At 33.2% G+C, this 14,135-nt stretch overlaps 1 protein-coding gene across 1 annotated transcript in view; it reads left to right on the top strand.

Annotated features, from left to right (window-relative positions):
* The window catches only part of LOC131854911 (ras-specific guanine nucleotide-releasing factor 1-like), a 46,111-nt gene that overhangs the window by 9,624 nt on the left and 22,352 nt on the right, over nucleotides 1–14,135 (top strand). Inside the window, 3 exon segments of the mRNA XM_059206093.1 lie at nucleotides 2,906–3,019; nucleotides 3,408–3,514; nucleotides 12,740–12,887. Coding sequence (XP_059062076.1) covers nucleotides 2,906–3,019; nucleotides 3,408–3,514; nucleotides 12,740–12,887 — 369 coding nt within the window.

Below are 14,135 nucleotides of genomic sequence, written 5' to 3'. Positions count from 1 at the left end.
GTTAAATGTTTACTTTTAAGTTGGAAGTCTAAATTGAAGTCACCCAACAAAACTATTTGTTTATTTTCTTTACTGATTTTATTTAAAACTTTAGAAATCGTGTCGTAAAATATATTTATGTCATAATTTGCCCGGTATATACAAACAATTATAGTATTTGATGACTTCAGTTCAATTGCTGTTAATTCGCAGTGTAACTCTTCAGATAAACGTCCTATATCATTTCTAGTGCGATATTTCATTTCATTTCTGACATATATGGCAACACCGCCATGCTTATTTTTTCTTCTGCAAAAATATGACCCTAATTGAAAGTTATTAATATTTATTATATTAATTTGCAACTCGGACACCCAAGTTTCACTTAAACACATCACATCACAATTCATACTGTTTGTTAATAATTCAATGTCTTCTATTTTATTATTCATGCTTTGTACATTAGAATGTAAAATTATTATTTCTTCATCCTTAGTGGAGGCAGCATTGTAAAATTTTGGGTTTCAGGGTTGTATTCTTCACTATGATACTTGAGAAAGCTGAGTGAAGATGAATTTTGAAACTTATTGTTGATCATATTTGACATTATCAGAAGCTTCCTGTTACGTGGAAGGATACCCTCATTATCATCATTTGATTCAATGTATTTTATTTTATTATAATTGGTAGCTAAAGAATATAACTTTTTATTAATATCATATATATGTATATACTTTAAACTTACAAACATTATTCCATATTCACGGGAGCTATCAGTATGTAAGATATTACTCAAAAGTTGAGGATATTTAGTTATATTTTTATTCGTACTGAATTCGTCAATCAATATAATAACCAAGTCATTTTTTCCGTAACCCAAAACATATTTCCTAAAGTTTTCCAATATTTTATCAGTACTAGCATAGGGTTTACATATGTTAGTGACGTCAAATTCGGGACAGTTTCGCTTAAAATACTCGCCTACTCCTCGTCCTGTTTCATCAGAGAAAATTAAAAGTTTTCCTTGTTTCCGATTGTTTAAATTATTAATATCAATGTCTATTTTGTCTATATATTTATTTTGAATATTTCTTATTTTTGGATTATTTGTTATAATTAGGTTTGGGTGGGCTGACCCTCTTTTTAATTTTGTATATTCTGTATGTATCTTTTTGATAAGTTTAGCCTGCCGTCTAATTCTTTTTAAAAGTTTTCTGTTTTTATGTAGTTTACTGCCTATAAAACTTGTAATTGGCGTCTTCCTGGATTCCAAATTGGTCTTAAGGTTGTTATAACTCTCTGTGATTTGGTTCAATTTAATCTGTAGTAATCTATTTTGAACATTTATATCATTTAATTGTTTTTTATAGGGAGTTAATATCTTGTTGTTTATGTTCACGGCTTCCTCGTAGTCGTCATTTACTTTATTGTTGAATGTTTCCATAGTAATGAGATCATTTTGTAAGTTTATAATAACGGCTTCTTTGTCTGCCAAACATTTCTTTAAAAGTTGATTTTCTTTACATATCTTTTCAAATTCTATACTATTCTGTTCCTGTTCCTCTACTAATGTTTGTACTAATCTTTCCTTTTCCTTCAATTTTATGTCAATATTACATATTAATTTCTCGTATGTCCTAATGCTATCGTTTTTATCCTCTATTTGTATTTCTAATTCGTTAATTGTATTATTTTGTAGACGCTTTAGCATACGCGTTTCAATAACCGAAGTTACATGTGATGTTTGCTTTGAATTTCTGTCCATTATATGAACAAATAATTATTTTTTCTATAACGCCTGGTTTGGATTCGAACGCACGACCTCTCGGCGCAAAAGTTTTTTCGTGCCAGTTATAAACTGAACCAACAATGTATAATCATAAGCAGTAAAAATACCGATTCCTTTGTATTGAGTTACAATTTCTTGTCGTTACACTCCTCTCTAATGGAATCGTATTAAAGTCCAAAGGTCAGTTTATCGTGTTCTGTTAGTTGTGAGTACTATTGACGGTATTTAAATATTCTGCGTATGGAGATAGTTTGTAGTGTTATTTTTTATTTGTGCAGATTATTTTCACTGTTATTATGTGATTAATACAGGTTTATTTTAGTGTTTATATGGATGCATAGTACTCACTACGATTCAAGTAAGTGTCCTTTTATTCACTCATCCGGTACTTCGTATGTTGTTTTTTGTTTGGCACTTCGATCCACAATTTACACTCAAAAATAATATCCAATTATAATTAATTAACTTGTTAACTTATATTTAATAAATTTTGATTAAATAAGCTTGGTTTGTATTTTATAAAGATAATTAACGCGGAGCCAATGTTTACTATGCGGCGCCCTCTAGCGCAATTTTGGCTACCTGTTGTTATTATTATTATTATTATTATAAACGGTGCACCCGCCTGCGATAAAGGTTTACATTGGCGGGGCATCTGTGTTGGATGATAAGATGAGCATGAGCTCGAGACAGTTAGTTACCCCTTCGTGTCAAATTCACTAGGAATTTATCATGATTGTTTCCAGGAAGATCCGCGTAGATGTCAACCTGTCAATGTGGATTGCTAGCAATGGGGCTATTAGTCCACATTATTTACAATCTCTCTTCTATATAGGAAACTGGTTACCGCTTACCATCAGGTCTGACGGCTGTCTGTTTATTTGCCATTCTAATCTTTACATAGTATAAAATGAAATCGCCTACGCTTTTCGTTCGCTTAGATCTTTTAAAGTACGCAACGGATTTTAAAGCAGTTTTTAGTAATAGATAGAGTGATTCAAGAGGAAGGTTTATATGTAATACATGTACAGCCGTGCGCAGCCGGCGCATGTAGTTAGTTAAACATAAAAAGAGGAACATTCGGGCGATGCCGGGGCAAGCAATTGGTTTGCAATAACTTGATTTTTTTTCACCCAGAACTTGCTGTTTTACTACGAGTCGGATTCAAATGTGAGACCCATAGGCGTGGTGCTACTGGAGGGGTCCTACTGTGAGAGAGTCGTAGGAATGCCTACTGACAAGGAGCCTACGGTAACTACCATCACATTTCTGTTCTCCTAGTACTTTAAGATTCTTGACGGCCTTGGTGGTTCAGCAATTTATCATATCGCTTTTATTCCAATGGTCGCGGGCTCGATTCCTCGCACGTTGCAAACATTTGTATTCATGAGTATAATTGTTTGTATTGGACTGGTCTGGGTGTTTTCTATATGTATTTACTTAAATAAAAAGAATTTTGTATTTATATCAGTTGTTTACTACCCATAACACAAACTACTTGCTTAACTTGGGACTAGATGGCGTTGTGCCAGCATTATTATTATTATTATCACATATTTTATATGTTTTATATATATAAAAAGTACCCATAGTATCAATGAATAAAGAAATTAAACATAATGTGTACATGTTGTCGCAGTTCGGTTTCGTGATCATTTACCGTCGGGAGAACCAGCGTCAGTACGAGTTCCGTGCCACCTCCGACGCGGATTGTTCACTATGGATCGACGCTATACAGGAGGCGAGGTTAGTATGATATGTACAATAATAAGTCTTGTGACTGTAGCGGAAACACAACGACCATTAATAAAAATCTTTAATAATTGTAATAAATGTATATTTATCAAAAGAGTTCACAGAGAAGAAGTCAAAAGTGACATACGAAATAGATATCATAATAATATAAAATTTATAACAAGAATGGTGGAGAAGCTGTCAGTAACAAGTCTTCTTTGTCATATTCAGGATTCTTTTCAAACCTTAGTTCGACAATGAGTCCATCCCGACTATGATAAGTGCTCTTGGCGGTTGCTGGCCTTTACAACTTCACCGGACGATAGGAGGCGAGTGCAAATGGCACTCCAAACGAAAGGATGGACTTATGGATCGGCTGAAGGCCGACTCCCGTCTGACGGATACGACTTTAGTCTGACGGTACCGCTAGGGGTTCGAACCTCGGCTCGTAATTTCGATCCCCGTTTGTATTGGATAGGGAATCGATCGGATGGCAACGATGGCGAGTGCGATGGTACTTCAAACCCGCGGAAGGCCTTATGGAGCAGCTGAAGGCCAGCTCCTGCTTAACCGATACTCGAGTGCTACATCACATATAATGTGCTGGTCAGCTCATTTGTACCAATCACTGCGACTGATTTATTTAATTACTCAACAAACTATATATTTAACATTTTGACAGTTTTATTTGATAATTTGAAACAAATTTTCTTTTTGAAAGGTGAGATATGGTTATGAACTTATTGGTAATAAATAAATAAATAAGACTTGGACAATTAACACAGCGTCATCTAGTCTCACGGTAAGCAAAGCTTGTGTTATGGGTACTAGACAACTGATATAAATACTTAGATATTTTTTTTATGTAAATGAATACATAGGATACCTTAGACCTCAGGAATGACAACGTGCCATGGTACTTATGTGTATAGGTGATGTTTACTACTTTGTTTACCTTTCCAATTTAATATAAAAATCGTAACTAAATTGAGTGTAAACAATCAATATCGGGAACGTATAAAGTTACTCAATCATAAAAAACGCGTGAATAGATTGTAAACAATCATGAAATATTATTCAGTGGTGTGTGCAACCATTCGATATACTTCGTCGTCTGTATTGAGTTTCTTTCAGGGTTGCCAAGCTTAAAAATTCTTACCTCGTACTGATTACTTAAAAAACGTCGTAAAATAACTCTCTAATTTCATACAAATACATATTTTTTACTTAACATAAATAATGATTTTGAATTTTTGGTGCATTTAATAAGCAAATTGCTTACATAGTAGTGATTACTATATTTACATATAGTTGTGTATATATTTCATTGTGACTCATACTATTTATTGTACCTACATATGTCCACCACTCCACAAATCCTCTCAGTCACTCTAAGGTTGACTGGAAGAAATCCCTCTTTTGGGATAAGTCCGCCATTGTATTTATTTATATATTGTACGTATTTATTATTTAAGTCGAATGTGTTCTTTTGTTTATAATTTCTATTGTACAATTATTAAGTAATTTTATTAGTTAAGTATTACAAACATTATATACTAGTGTACCTGGCAGACGTAGTACTACCCAGAAATGTAGCGCTTCCTACCGGGTCCAAATCTTTTTTCAAATTAATCAAGAATCCATTGAAATTTTCACACAAAATTTCCACATACGTATTAATTTTTATGTTATTTATTTATTTGAGACTAGTAGTAGCCTAAAATACTAATATAAATATAAATTGTCTGTGTGGTCACGGTACTTAGGACGGCAATCTACCACGGTAGCGCCGATACACCACCCCTTTCTGCCAATAGGCCGCCTTCATGAAGGTGGGCAGCATGTTGTTGAGGACCAGGATCAGGCACGACTTGAAACTTGCGTTGTGTTATGAACATTTTACATTTTTAAACCCTACGAAGTAATTTTTTTGTATTATTCTTGTAATCTACTAGTTGTGCCCGCAGTTTACCCGCGTGTAATTTATATCCTTTGTGTACAATGTTGTACAAGCTATATTATTGTAAAGAGTCAAGAAAATCCATTCAGTAGTTTTTGCGTGAAAGAGTAACATCTGTCCATTCATCCATACTCACAAATTTCCGCGTTTATAATATTAGCACAGATAATATAATATTAGTAAGATTAGGGCACTAGTCGTGCCGCAAGACGCTTTCACTCTCGATGTTCCACACTGAGTTGTGTACTATTTTGTATTGCTGTGGCACACACAGGCAGGTTTACCCATATTGTATGTATAGTTAGTAAAAATCACGGGGTCTTACCATGTTTTTTTTATTTTACTGAGCTCCCGATATTTCGGCAGTGTTTCAACCGCCATGAACACGGGTAAACTGAAGAGCAGCGGGTAGATAGTAAATAGAATCTTTTTGTACTTACGGGGATCCTGTGTTGTCAGCCCTGGTTTCTTATGATACGTAAAAGAACGGCTTGTACATTCGTTCTACTAATCGGATCAAAGCTGACGCACTACGCATGCGCGACTGAAATATTATCCTTTCACAGCTGACTGAGTATGTGAGTACACATATGTGTTTTGATATATATTCAACATACTCATGGTTCGGTAAATTCTATTGAAATTTATTGATTTTTAGGTTTTTTTTTGTTTAGTCAATTAACACAGTGCCAGGGTATGCAGAGCTTGTGTAATGGGTACTAGATAACTGATATAAAAAATATCTGTATATCTTTTGTAAATACATAATTGTTAAGTATATATTTACAAAAATTATAGTATTTACAAAGATATCAGAATAACACAGTGCCATAGTAAGCGTAGCTTGTGTTATGGGTACTAGACAACTGATATAAATTCTTAGACACTGTTTTTACAAATACATACTTCATAAATATGTATTTACAAAAAATATAGTAGTTATAATAATATAAGAATAAATAAATAACCCTGGTGTTGGATTACGAATCCTTATAAATTAATATATAAAAGAGAGAGTGGACTGTATTTATTGAAAAGAAAATAATTAATGGAAAAGGAAATAAAAATACGATTTCGACCTGGAAGAACGTCTTCCACACTCCGAACACCCCAAAGTAAGCAATGTAACACCAAACTTACTCACCTTTGCTCAGGAACGTCCCGATGTGTAGTACTGTTTAGTGGCCACGCACTCTAGAGTATATATTTTCATCAAAAACAATTATATTGTGTTAAATAATTCCTTAATTATCTTGTTTTCTGTAGATAAAAATACGGAGCGTCCTTTTAATTCCAGTTCTTATTTTCAATTGTTTTTTTATTCTTTTTATAAAATTTAAGTGGCCACATGTTTTTATATGTGGCCAGTATTACCGAGCGCCCTTTGCTTCAGTAAGCAAGCCGGTGATACAACCTGCTTAGACTAAGGAGGTTCGGAATACGGAACACCTGAACAATTACCATAGCCCCATCTAGTCCCAATGTAAGCAGAGAGTGCGTTATGAGTACTAGATAACTGATATAAATACTTAGATTTTTTTTAAATGTATCAATAATATATCCAGAACACCCGATACAAACAATCAGATTCATCAATACAAATGTTTGTACCCGGCAAGGAATCGGAACCGCGAACATCGGAAGTAAGGCGGTGTCTAAACCGCTAGACAACCGACACGCAAATTTCTTGCTCATTCTTCTTGTGATGAGTCTGCGTTCCGAATGAGTGGTAGAATAATAAAATAAACAATTTTAAGTTTATTTGAATAAAGATCATCTCTATTCTATTTTATTCTATAAATATTAGAGAATATACCTAAGTGAGCAGCGTTTGCAGCTCTCGGAGATACCTTTACTCTCCAGTAGTCATGGATACAAGCGCAGCGGGATTAAGGTCACCCTGGCCGTGACCCGTCTCGCTGGGGCCGCCCGTACAGGGACGCTGCGGCGAGTAATTTTTAATCGAGTTGGAGCTGATAAATATTATATTTATTTTATTTAATTCAGATAAATATATTTATTAAAGCCAACATTGTAGCCGTAGTTTTTGCTAATTCTGTTGAACAGGCGTTATAATTTTTATTATGTATACCCTCTAGTTAGTCGATATTATTATCTATTTTTATTACTATTTCTAATTGTTTCACGGCTAGCTATTCTTAATTTCTTATTTGTAAAAACTAAAAGGCAAAATTAAATGTACTGTTGAACTGTGCATCAGAGTTTGTTATTGACAAATTCCATTGTGTCCACTACGAGACAATATTTATTACTAGTATTTACATAACCTAATTGTACAACTAAGAACCTAAAATTAAAAAGCTTAAAAAAAATATAATATGATGACTAAAATATATTATTAGAAGGGGTCCCTTTAGGCAACGTTCCGAAGATACTGGCAGCGTTCCCTCTTTGAATAGCTAGACTAATTCTTTGTCCAAGGTAGCTGCCAGCTCTTCGGACTTCTGTGATGTCGACTAACCTTTTCGTTATTTCTTTGAAAAGTCTCTTATAGCGCTAGGACCCCACGGACCAAAGGTCTCGATACCGAATGGGACAAATTCATATTCGGAGCCTAGACCCCTGTATTTACATGTTTTGGCTTTTTCAGCCGCTTCACATGCCGCACCAGCTCTGTTGTTGGTTCCATGTAGATGGAATTACATACATTTTATTGATTCAGGTTACCCCATATTATACATACATTATAGACTAACCTACATCTTACTAATATTATAAACGCGAAAGTGTGTGAGTATGCATGGATGTTTGTTAGATACTCTGTCACGCAAAAGCTACTTACTGGATTTTGATAGATATACATCAGCTAACTAATATATCGATACATAGATAGCTAATGCATCAGAATAACATATAGGCTATAATTTAAAAAGATATTATGTAAATTGGGCGTGATATAATGGTAAGTGTGTAGCAGAGGTTGCTTGGGCACAGTAAGAAATAATAATAAAATATAAATTCAAATTGTCTCTATGGTCACGGCACTGACGATACACCACCCCGTTCAGCCAGTAGTACTCCTTCATGAAGGTGGACTGCATGTTGGTGTGGACCCGGGCCACTAACGCTTTGAAGCTCTCGTTGACTCGATTCCAGCTGCGTTACTCTCAATGTTATAACGGAAATTATTATTATGTTAAACATAATATAATGTCATACATTACATCATATAATAACACAATTATATAATGAAGAATAGTGTGAATTTAATATGTTATATATTATATTATGCGTATAATAATAATAATAATATCCGTACCCAATTCACATAACGTGAATCCCAATTCAATTTCAATCCAATTACAATTCAACTTATTTACTGGAACATGTGTACATAATGGTCTTAAAACCATAATTATTCCAAACATGCCGTGCCGTTTCCGGCGCGTAAAAAATTACAATAATAATTTAAACTAGCTGTGCTCTCAGTTTCACCCTCGATAAATTTCAATATAAAATATAGCCTATGTGTTAATCTGATGCATAAGCTATATTACTGTAAAGTTTCATCAAAATCCGTTCAATACTTTTGCATGAAATTAGAATTAAGAATTTATTTAAACCATAAACATAGTTATAACAATAATATGTTAAACGTAAACAACTACATTAGTTTATAAAAACTGTGTTGCAGTTATGTAGAAAGAGTAACAAACAACCATACTTACAAACTTTCGCGTTTATAGTATTACTAGCTGTCCCGGCAAACGTTGTTTTGCCATATAAATTAATAACGCTATAAAAAAAATAGGGGTTGATGATAGAAGGGTGAAAATTTAGGATTGTATGTATTTTTATATGTTATATCAGAATAAAATAGAAACTAAAAATTTTGTCGAAAAAATAAAAAAAAATTTTTGGGGTGGACTACCCCTAACATTTAGGGGGATGAAAAATAGATGTTGGCCGATTCTCAGACCTACTCAATACGCTCACAAAATTTCATGAGAATCGGTCAAGCCGAGGAGTTTCGGAGGAGTATGGGAACGAAAACTGTGACACGAGAATTTTATATATAAGATTATATTATTAAGATTGCATTATTAAAGTGTAAATTTCGAAGTAGTAAATTTCATACTGCTCCATCTGCACATTTTCGTAAAAAGGGCTACAAAGTTTTTGCTTCATGTATTACTATACAGATAATTTTGAAATTTGCACATACCTACCTGACAAGTAGGTCGTTTATCATTCTTATAGAAGTAGGTGAGTACCTACTTACCTCAATGCAGAACTTACTGTAGAACTCGAGGACAAATGCATTCATTGTGAGAAGAACAAGAACTATGCTTCCGTTTGCATGCTACGGATTAAGGCGAGCCGTGACCCACTATAGTACAAAGACCATATATTCCTTTATGTCTAGATATAGATGCACTAAGTTTCTCAACTGCATTAATCTATGTATACGAGTGTAATAAAAATAGTCGTTAATACTACAATGATTATTCGAAAGAATTATTATAGCACTAGCTGTGCCCGCGAGTTCATCCACATGGAACATTGACTAAATAAAAAAAAATAACCCAAAAAAAAAAAAATTTCACCGTTCTAGCTTTACAAAATGACTTATTACTTTTACGACTTATTTACTTACGAACTTTCATCCCCTATTTTTTATTTTAACCCCCCTAAGGGTATAGGTAGACTATTTTTTTCTTCAATCATATTTGTACGCGTAATTGTAGAAGACCGTGAAAATTATGATTTATTCTAAGAGTGTTTCCAGTTAATCTCAGAAATCTCTGATTTTAACTAATATTTTGTTACATACTATTTATAATAAATTTGATGCGGTTATTATTTAACTTATTATGTAAAAATAATAAGTATGTATAATTAGTTAAAATCAAGGAAACTCAATAAAAATAAAACCTGGTAATTTTTATTGAGTTCCCGATATTTCGGCAGTGTTTCAACCGCTATAATTACGGGTAGATATACTGATATAATTATACGTATAACTATGTGATATTATGTTATCTGTGGTATAACTAATGTATTTTGTTGAAATTCCCTTAGAAATCGAAATTAAAATATACTTTTGAATAGTCATATATTATTATTTTTTCATATTTTTTATTCTACCAGACTCATCACAAGAAGAATGAACAAAAAACTTGCATGTTTCTAATATACATTACGATATTTATTATTTCAAGAAACATTTTCGGCAAAACCAATATTATCAAAATAGGTACTTGCTTATTAATTATTCGATTTGAATCGGCCCATATAAATTTAGAGGTTGCGTCCTTCTATTTCCCGGGGGCTCTCGATATGATGGTCCGGTGACCTATATTCTCAATGGCGTTTCCACTAGCGACCGAGTTGAGCGGGAAACCGATGTTAATTTAACACTTTACATAAAAATAAAACGTTATTCAATTTCAACAGGATAATGAAACTGGGTAATGGGTAAGGTCCAAGATGCTGACGTGTACCCAGAAGCCTTGCTTTCTAAATTAATATTATAAATACGAAGATTTGTGAGTATGGACGGATGTTTGTTACTCTTTCACGCATAAACTACTGAATGGATTTTGATGAAACTTTACAGTAACATAGCTTATACATCAGAATAACACATAGGCGATAATATAAAAATATATTACATAAATTGGGCGATTTATAATGATAAGCGTGATGTGTGTGAAGTTGTGCGGGTCAGTTAGTCTATACTTCTATACATATAAATAAAATTGGAGTGTCTGTTTGTAATATTGAAATAACCATTTTTTACTACATGCATATGAATATATGTTATACGTACATATACCAAAATAACATTTTTTATAATTTCTGTCTGTCTGTCTTTTTGTTCTGGCTAATCTCTGAAATGGCTGGACCGATTTTGACGGGACTTTTATTGGCTAACTTAGGCTACTTTTATTTTAGAAAAATAAAGTTAAATTCCACGCGGACGAAGTCGCGGGAACAGCTAGTAATAAATAAAATTGGAATGTACCTGTCTTTATATAGTGAAGTAAGTAGTAATGATATAAATGTGTTTGCAATTAGTTGTAAGTTTATTGTTGCGGGTGAATAATACGATGTTGTTGGTCGAGACGGTGTATATCACAGATAGAGTAATTGACTGACAATATGTAAATAGAACTAATGATCTTATATACTAAATAACAATAGGAAAATGTAAGGTGGGGTGACACAGTTTAGACACAGCAGTGCTTAGTAGACAATATTGGATTTGTCTTACTAGCCATTATTAAATGCAATTATTATTTTGATGTATCTAGGTAACTGTGTCCCATATTTATATAGTATTAAAGATTGAGAAAGAAATAAACTAGTTCTTTCTTTCTCAATCTTTACATAGTATAAAACAAATTCGCCGCCAGTATCTGTTCGCTTATATCTTTTAAATTACGCAACGGATTTTAATGCAGTCAGCAATAGACAGAGTGATTCAAGAGGAACGTTTATATATATAGTACATGCGTGTTATAGAATAGAACAAGGCGAGACATAAAAAAAATTGTAATGCATCCGTGCGAAGCCGGGTTTAAAATACAAATATACGGGTTTAGAAATAGAAGTATTTTGAATTAATGAATTATAATTTAATTAATTAATACAATAATCGAATGAACTGTCTCTGATTGGGTTATTCCTATTTTAATTAACGATTTAATCTTTATGATCATTAGAATCCTACATTATCCCTGATGAACATATACACTATTGGCTATAGAATATTTCGTTAACATTAAGGATACGAAAGAAAATTTCGATAAGTAACTATTAGTTGAGTTACCTCAATGTGCATGCATATATATATGTAGGACTAAGAGGAGAAGAAGAAAGAGAAATATAGATAGACAATAATTTATTTCAATAAACTTAATTTAAGCACTTTTGTATAGTCATCCTTCTTTTAATCTACCAATCATACGGAAAGCTGTCACATCACAAGAAGAATGAGCAAGAAAATAATTGTTGTAACTTTTGAAGGCGAAACGTGTGTATACATAATACCACCTAGAACTAATTTATTAGGGTCAAATTGAATACACAATAAGATTAAAGCAGTCGTAGTGATTAGAGCAAACTAGTCTCTACAAGCAGCACTGGTTTACGAGTATGACGTATGCGTCATACTCGTCAGCCATCACTGCGCTCGATCATATTTTGGGGAGCCAAATGACCAAAAGATAAACAAAACTTTACTTAATTAATGATCATAATAGGATTTTAAGCAATTGCTGCTATTGAATTAAATTATTAAATCTTTTCAGTTTCAACAAGATGCTGATGCAGAAGGAGGCGCTAGAACACCAGAATCGTCATCTCATCCAACTGATGGAGTGTGAACGGACAAGCCGCTGGGAGTATAAGGTCGAAAGAGATAACCTGAGCCAGGAGGTCAAAAAACTGAAGTCAGAGGTGAATATTAATATTCTAAACTTTATTACAAACACAATTTGATTTTAAATTTGTGTTTGTGATGAAAAATCTCTTTCACCTATAGACAACTTCAACAACAGACAGTAACATAGACTGAATTACACGTAGAGAACCCTGAGGATTATAGTTTGTGTTTTGTGTTTTTTTTAAAAAACATGACATATTACTTGCTGATATCATTATACGTATCTCTGACTACTATAGTTTAAGGAATTTATAAATTCTTTAAGTGGTGTTTTTCTTTAAGTGGTAGTTTCTTTTAGTGGTAACAATCTGAGCATCATGAGCTGTATGCTCATGTCTCAGCAGTCTGCCTGAAACCCTATGCTATGTAGTCTCTAGAAAAAACCTGGACAGGTAGTTCATTCCACAATTAGAATATGCGTGGGAGGAAATTATTCTGCAATTTCCATAATCACTTTAACTTCTAGAGGAAAGATGAAATCCCAGTCGATGGCGGGCGGTACTATGATAGAAGCTTGCTGTAGGCATAATGTCAAATAAAAATCTAATCTTTATAATAATAGAATGTTAAGTACCATTAAAGAAACGACTCGAATGGAAATAACTGCATATCTTGCAGGTGCTGACGTTAAACGTAGCCGCGCGTTGGAAATATGCTGCACAGGTGGAGCAACTGTGTAAAACAGTTGAGAAACTCAAGAAAGAGGTGAGATGTTACTGTGCTAGATAATACCGAGTTGGATAATGTTGGCAAACTTGCTGACACTATCCAATAATATGCAAATACAGACAAATAGTGAAACGAGATATCGGAAAGAAACGTTGATGCTATAAATCGACTAACAGACAACTTTGACAATGCTATGCAAATGATACGTGTAAAATTGTCTTGTGCTAAAGTCCAAATTAATTTTCCAAATTTCATATTAATTTTATTAACGGTTTGTAATATTAAAAAAAGAATTGCTATAAAAGAACTGACTAGATTAATAATAATGTTTTGTATTGAATAGAGCTGCTATTTTTAGAACAGCTAGAATATTGTTGGTAAATAAGAACACTATATTTAATTTTGAACTAGCTTACACCTACGGCTGCATCCACTTCGGAGGTAAATTTAAAGAATACTTCCTTAGTGATCCCAACATTACCTAGAACATAGATATGCACATAAATAATGTACAGTGGGTATTTGCATTTATTGGCTTCATTCATTTAGTTATGTTTTACTTTTAGAATGTAAATTGCAAAATTTTAAAATAT

Source organism: Achroia grisella, unplaced genomic scaffold (genome assembly GCF_030625045.1).
Source record: "Achroia grisella isolate CSIRO2021 unplaced genomic scaffold, CSIRO_AGI_Agris_v1 utg1248, whole genome shotgun sequence".
Lineage (NCBI taxonomy): Eukaryota > Metazoa > Arthropoda > Insecta > Lepidoptera > Pyralidae > Achroia > Achroia grisella.
This window is presented reverse-complemented; position numbering and strand designations above follow the sequence as displayed.